This window comes from Antedon mediterranea, chromosome 3, assembly GCF_964355755.1.
Source record: "Antedon mediterranea chromosome 3, ecAntMedi1.1, whole genome shotgun sequence".
In the NCBI taxonomy this organism is placed as follows: Eukaryota; Metazoa; Echinodermata; class Crinoidea; order Comatulida; family Antedonidae; genus Antedon; species Antedon mediterranea.
The window spans coordinates 2271079-2278730 of NC_092672.1; the positions used below are offsets into that span (position 1 = coordinate 2271079).

The 7652-nt window shown below is 34.3% G+C and overlaps 1 protein-coding gene across 1 annotated transcript; it reads left to right on the forward strand.

Annotated features, from left to right (window-relative positions):
- The first annotated feature begins 1064 nt into the window (after nt 1-1064).
- On the forward strand, nt 1065-3553 carry LOC140043340 (elongin-B-like). The gene is made up of 4 exons (XM_072087841.1): nt 1065-1159; nt 1268-1384; nt 1581-1824; nt 2449-3553. Exons 2-4 carry the CDS (start codon nt 1382-1384, stop codon nt 2559-2561), a joined length of 360 nt encoding a protein of 119 aa, XP_071943942.1. The 5' UTR covers nt 1065-1159; nt 1268-1381; the 3' UTR covers nt 2562-3553.
- The last annotated feature ends 4099 nt before the right edge of the window (nt 3554-7652 follow it).

Genomic DNA, 7652 nt, shown 5'->3' on the forward strand with positions numbered 1-7652 from the left:
ACTGACGTTTTAATTTTTTTTTTTATGAACATCGGAACAAACAAGCGAATTAATCCAACAGACAAAATGTGTTCATGTGTTTACTCTAATAACAGTTCTTATAAATGAAATAAATCCGATGTGAACGGACTGTTAGAGTTTCATCGATTCCACTTCTTGAATAATCCAGTGCAGATGAAGTCGTTACAAAAATAAACACTCGTCGTAATACACTACATCACTAATGACGATTACAACACCTTAGGCAATCACATATAGGAACCTATATGAGCTTTGCTCGATTCAACTAACAGGATTTTATTTTTAACTGAATCAACATTTTCTAATCAAAAACAAACAGTTCTTAATATTGCTACATTTCACTGTAACTAGGCTGTCATTAGACCGCACAGACCACCCACTGTGTTTATTGGTTAAATTCAATATATATCTGCGCTCATAAATATAAATACGAAAATATTTCTTTTGTTGTAAAAAGTAATTTAGAGAGTAATTTACATAAGATCCACCTGTAGACCTACAGCAAATCATTCTCATTTGTGACAAAGATGTACTCAAAAGAAACTGTTAAAAATAGAGGGCGCTATACATAATTACTATTTCTTCAGAAATATCAGTGAGTAGAGAGATTTTGACTTTGTGTTTTGAAATCTTTGATTAAATGCATGAAATAATAAAGCTACGGCGTGGATAATCTTTTGATTCATTCATTTTAATCTCTTTGTTTTGTTGCGGTATAGAGATCTTTTTAGTTTGAGTTTTTAATATTACTATTTTTAAATTTTGGTACAATATTTTTTTTTTTTTTTCAGTTACTGTACTACTTAAACCTTGTTTGTATTTCTTTTCTTTTTAACTCATTGTATATTGCATAAGTGACGTACGACTACGATAACGATCGATTCGGCGGTTGACTAGTTTATTTTGTATCTGTTTTTATTAATTTGTATCTGTTGAATGTCTGTATATAACGCACCGTAGTTGTAAAGGTGTAGTTTCAATAAAATTATTTATTTATAATTATTTATCTCACCGAAAGCTGGCGCTATGCTTGGCGATAAAAACTTGGGAACGGAGTGTTTTTGTCATAAAACTACCTCCGATCAGTTCGAGATTTTTTGTAGTGTAATTATATGGTGAAAGCTGTGTACCACAAAACGTGAGTTCATAAAAATTATATTTATATATTCCATCTATTAATGACCACATTACCAATTTGTTAATTGAATATGTATTTAAAGTATAATAATTACGTTTGTTTTTCTAGGCCCACAACTTCTTGATCAACTGAAGGAAGAAAGTCGATTAGACAGCCCTTTTAAGTGTGGTCTGTAGTTGGCCTAGGAAGCTTAGATTGATTGAAACCGGAACAGACAAAGAAATGGTATTAATTGTTTGATTACTTAGAAATGGAATGCCTGTTTTAATCCAAATAATTATTATGTATTGTTTAACAGTGTAAACACTACACTTCTTTACTACACTGCACTTTAAACACACTTTCTATATACTACTACTATAGTAGGCCTATTCTAGGCTATATATTATTATATTTTTCAATTTGTATTTAATTGTTATAGGATGTGTTTTTAACTGTACGCCGCAAAAAGACCACTATTTTTCTGGATGCAAAGGAATCAAATACGGTGTACGATTTAAAACAAATGATTGAAGGCATAACAAAGCGTTCACCTGAAGATCAGAAGCTGTTCAAGAACAACGACCCTCTTGAAGACACAAAGACTTTGGGCGACTGTGGTTTCACTAGCCAAAATGCCAAGGCTCAGTCTCCAGCACAAGTTGGCCTAGCTTTTAAAACTGATGGTAAATTATAAATTACTGTTATATCTCTGACATGTAAATGAAAATTGTGACACTATACAACAGAACAAATACAATATATTGCACACACTTTACACATTTATTGCTACATCCCTTAAGCTCTGTCCACACTATCAAACGTTATGTGACAAAAATGTGATGTTCCCATATATGGACATGATGATGTCATATCACTACCATATTTATTGGGCATGAGTCACTGACCATATTTGGGCACATCATACTTTTTTTGTCAAACTAGTTTGATAGTGTAGACAGCTTAAATGAACAAAATGTAAAGTTGATAAACAAATTATTTATTCATATTTTCAAACAAAATGTTCCACTTGCACCTTCTCATAATCATTGATGACTTTCCCTAAAACAGTGTTAAAACCTCATCTATTTTATAAGTGAGTGAGGGTATACATTTCTTGTAAAAATGTTTTCTGTTACACGTATCCATACTCATATGGTGACCGGAAAGAAGTACTTTGAAACCTCTGCCCTGGAGTTGGTATCTGTGTTAGTATCAAACATTGTAATTAGTATTTGTTTATCTAATGCATTGTTTGGTAATGAAATAAAAACAGCTTAAAATTCTTTCTAATTTCATACTTTTTTTAGGGGAGGATGACTTTGAGGATCTGGAGATCATAGAATACTCATGTCCACCAGAACTACCAGACGTAATGAAGCCGACAGACTCCAGCACAACTGCTGAACATCAGTCCTCATAAGTGTCTGTTTACACTGGCCACACAGTATACTTACTACAGTCATCTATACAGTAATACTCCAGTACAATTACTGTTGAACATAAACTCTCATAAGTGTCTGTTCACATTGGCCATAGAGTATACTTACTACAGTCATCTATACAGTAATACTCCAGTACAATTACTGTTGAACATAAACTCTCATAAGTGTCTGTTTACACTGGCCATAGAGTATACTTACTACAGTCATCTATACAGTAATACTCCAGTACAATTACTGTTGAACATAAACTCTCATAAGTGTCTGTTTACACTGGCCACACATTACTTCTATTTACTTATAAACATTGAGTTTATATGATCCATGGTTTTCGTGTGCAAGCTTCTCAGTGGTTCGTTATTGTTGTCATCAAGTCCTTACAGGGTCTAATGGCCCGTTCAGACTTAGTTATTATTTACCAGGGTGAGTTGGTTACAGGAGCCAATTATCGCTAACTTTGATGGGTAAGACACCAACTTACCCTGGTAAATAACTAATAACTATCATATAGTTCAAGCAAGCTTGTGTACCTTAAGGTCTTATTAACTACAGTTAGTCTCCGTTCACACATGTAAAGGAAGAAGTGTTGCATTGCAAAATTGAATCTCTGAGTTTATGTTTAATATGATATCATTTTTATGTATAAATAAAGATTAAAATAAACCGACTGCAAAAGTCCATGTAAAAGTTGAAACTTAACTTTTATATAAAGTGTAATACAGATTTGATGAGTACCTAAAAATAGATATTCAGTTGCAACGGCTATGAAGCAATAGAGCGTAACAGACATCTGAGCATGCTCAAATCTAATATGTTGTAATAATTAATCATATTGCAAGAATTGAATTGAATTGCGCTGTTATATGTTAGTTATCATCACAATATCCTAGCAAATGATGTATTATTATGTTAGCTAATAAATATTCTGTTTTGGAATGAAATGTATTAAATATTTTTACAGTTTTGTGATGCAGTTATTTGTTTTTATGTATGTCAATTGGAAGTTTTATTTCAACACTTTTGAGTCTTTACAAGGAACTAAATATTATGTCATCAAGCACAAATGAATTAAATTTATTGTTACTACCAGGCACAGCAGTTAACTGTAACCATGGAGTTGTATATCCATGCTGTAACCATGAAATTTGTGATACATGTAAAAACATTAAATTATAAAATAAATTAGATTTTTGAAGAAAACAGTATAGCGCCACCTATTGGAGTCGAATTTTCTGCACATGACTCGACATCGAACAAAATCGACAGCAGCATGCGCTGCAGCAGCTAAGCAGCTGCTCCCCCTGGATATCCCCCATCGTCTGACCTGGACGCGATTTTTTTTTTCGTACATAAGTTGGGGACCCCGTCATGAAACGTCACAAAATAAACATGAATAATTCATCAGTTAAATTTTCGTGTTCCGTGTGCACCCAAGCGTATAGCAACAAGAGGCCTATCTCCGCTGTTGCGGCGTGCGATTTCATAGCAGAATAGCGGCGTTTTGTGTGGATTGTCGAAATAATCAGCCTTTAGTTTATGGTGTTTTTAATATAATTTATTACTAAAGAATTACGTGTTAAAATTATAGTTTCTATTAATACTATTAGGCCTAATTATTAGTCTCTAAACCCATGTCTATAATTCTAGGCCTAGTAGTAGCTGTGTGGGTGTGTGTGACGTGTGTGTGTTAGGTATGACACAATCGAGTAATAAGTCAGCAAAATTAAACAATAAACATTACACAAAAATACATTTTTTATTCTCGTGGGTCTAATCTTCCCATCTCATGTGTTCATATACGCACATTTTTAAAGTTCCTTTGAGTACATGTATATTGTTTGATAATAAAATAGCAGAATTAAAAAAATACAGTACACAAATTATACACATTCTTTATTCTTGTGGGTCTAAGCTTTCTTTGGGCTATGTTATGGAAAGCCAAACCCGTCAAAAATACATAATACATACCATCCACCAATAATTAATTCGTACAAAATTCAAACCATCCAATATTATCTCATGCAGTTCAATGAAAACTTAAACCATTCACCTAGTATCTACACCATCCAATACAATGTGTGACCATCTACCACTAGCCCAAACGACAATACGCCGAACAAACTACCCATAACACAAACCATCTAAAGAATGTTGAGCCCAGGCAGCAATAATTGAATTAATCTAACGTTAATACAAGTATATATTAGCCAACTCATTTATCAACATTTCATGTAGTTCATGAACATTTCAAACAAAGCATCTTAATTTTAGTTCATCGAATTATAATTCTAATTCATTGCCTGTTTTATACACCGTTCGTCTGTTCAACAGTTGAAACAACTGTTTTGCACACGATACGCCCGTTCGTGAGTTCAAACCATGATATTTGAAGCATCGACTTTCCAAACAGCGATTTTTCGCACCGAACGTATTTTCTTGAGTTAAAGTGGTTGCATTTCAATCACTTGCTTTTGATTGGCCAGTATTACACACCGTTCGCTTGTTCGTGATTTCAAACCATGATATTTGAAGCATCGACTTTCCAAATGGCGATTTTTCGCACCGAACGTATTTTCTTGAGTTAAAGTGGTTGCATTTCAATCACCTACTTTCGATTGGCCAGTATTACACACCGTTCGCTTGTTCGTGATTTCATGTGATAACATTTCATTCGACAATTTTTCAAACGTTAGTTTTTGACTCTGCTTACGTATATGTCAGTTGATATACTATTTTTTAATTTTCATACTTTCCATAGTCAGTTTTGTACATCATTCGCATTTACGCATGTAAAGTGTAGATATTCCACTCGACAAGTTTTAAACGGTAGTTTTTCGCACATTTATTGTTTTATTGTTAAATTGTAACTGTTGGCGCCGATTTAATATTGAGGGGCGGGGGATGAATGTCAACTTTACGACTGTATGACACTTACTTAGGCCTAGGCCTACGTTACACACACAGGTCAGGGAGATGTAAACTAATTTATAAATTTATTTTACATCTCCCTGGTTACACACATTATCACAAACTTAAATAATGGAAAAAAAACAGAATGAAATAATATAATTTAGCTTGTGGGCCTGTTACAATTTTACGCCCCACAACTAGGCCCGGGGTAACAGGGAAAATTTTCATTTTAAAATTTTGTTTAGCAATATTGCTAATCAAACTGATTTTTAAGTCGAGAAACATAGTTTTGTATTGTATTTTTTGCTACACAATTTTCAAAATGTGTAGCAATAAGGTTGTTTTGTATAGCTTTTTGCTACGCTACACTGGCGAAAATGTTCCCTGGGTAACACCCACCTCGCCCGCCTGTGGGGGAGAGACAGAGGAGAGAGAGAGCTGGTGTCGTGCTTCTCTCTCCCCTCCCTACGCGGCGGGCGTGTGCGGCGGCTGCTAGATGAGGCCGGTCTAGAGCCATTTTCTGCTCTGTGCTCTCTATGATGCATAAATTAACTGTTGTTGAGAAGCTTCCATTTGTTTACGGGGTAGGCCTATTTTTTTGAAATAATGACATTCATTATGTTTTATAGACTATAGTGGAGACGTAATTAATAAATATCCGAATAAACATATTTTACGAATATTTATCATGGATTAAATAAAAACATGTGTATTGTTATTAAATCATAATTATTTTGTTATTCATCATGCATTAAATAACCCAACGTGTAGAGGTACCATATTTAAAAATGTGTACTGTTCAAATTCAGTACCGAACACCTCCCCCTCCCCCCCAATATAAAATCGGCGCCAACAGTTACAATTAAACAATAAAAAAAAAACTACCGTTTTAAAACTTGTCGAGTGGAATAAATACACTTTACATGCGTAAATGCGAATGATGTACAAAACTGACTATGGAAAGTATGAAAATTAAAAAATAGTATATCAACTGACATATACGTAAGCGGAGTCAAAAACTAACGTTTGAAAAATTGTCGAATGAAATGTTATCACATGAAATCACGAACAAGCGAATGGTGTGTAATACTGGCCAATCGAAAGTAGGTGATTGAAATGCAACCACTTTAACTCAAGAAAATACGTTCGGTGCGAAAAATCGCCATTTGGAAAGTCGATGCTTCAAATATCATGGTTTGAAATCACGAACAAGCGAACGGTGTGTAATACTGGCCAATCAAAAGCAAGTGATTGAAATGCAACCACTTTAACTCAAGAAAATACGTTCGGTGCGAAAAATCGCTGTTTGGAAAGTCGATGCTTCAAATATCATGGTTTGAACTCACGAACGGGCGTATCGTGTGCAAAACAGTTGTTTCAACTGTTGAACAGACGAACGGTGTATAAAACAGGCAATGAATTAGAATTATAATTCGATGAACTAAAATTAAGATGCTTTGTTTGAAATGTTCATGAACTACATGAAATGTTGATAAATGAGTTGGCTAATATATACTTGTATTAACGTTAGATTAATTCAATTATTGCTGCCTGGGCTCAACATTCTTTAGATGGTTTGTGTTATGGGTAGTTTGTTCGGCGTATTGTCGTTTGGGCTAGTGGTAGATGGTCACACATTGTATTGGATGGTGTAGATACTAGGTGAATGGTTTAAGTTTTCATTGAACTGCATGAGATAATATTGGATGGTTTGAATTTTGTACGAATTAATTATTGGTGGATGGTATGTATTATGTATTTTTGGCGGGTTTGGCTTTCCATACTATGTTCCAATGAATTACTACTTAGTTTAATGTCTTGCCTAGCTGTCGATTAGCCTCGACTCGACACATTTTGTGTGAAGAAGAGTGCGCGAAGGCAATCACGTGAATTGACTACTGTAGAAAGTATCGTATCGCAGTTGTGTAATCACTTCTTGTTGCTATACGCTTGGGTGCACACGGAACAACAAATTTAACTGATGAATTATTCATGTTTATTTTGTGACGTTTCATGAGGGGTCCCCAACTTATGTACGAAAAAAAAAATCGCGACCTGGACCCATCTATGGAGAACAAAAAAGAGACGGGAGTCGCCTGCTGCATTTGAGTCTCGTTTCATGTTATGTTCACAATATTTTATTTATCAGATATCAAAATTTT

What these genes read in the sequence shown, in the direction of transcription:
- LOC140043340 (XM_072087841.1), top strand. An exon ending in CCTAGCTTTTAAAACTGATG is followed by an intron (nt 1,825 to 2,448) that starts GTAAATTATAAA and finishes TACTTTTTTTAG; the next exon opens with GGGAGGATGACTTTGAGGAT.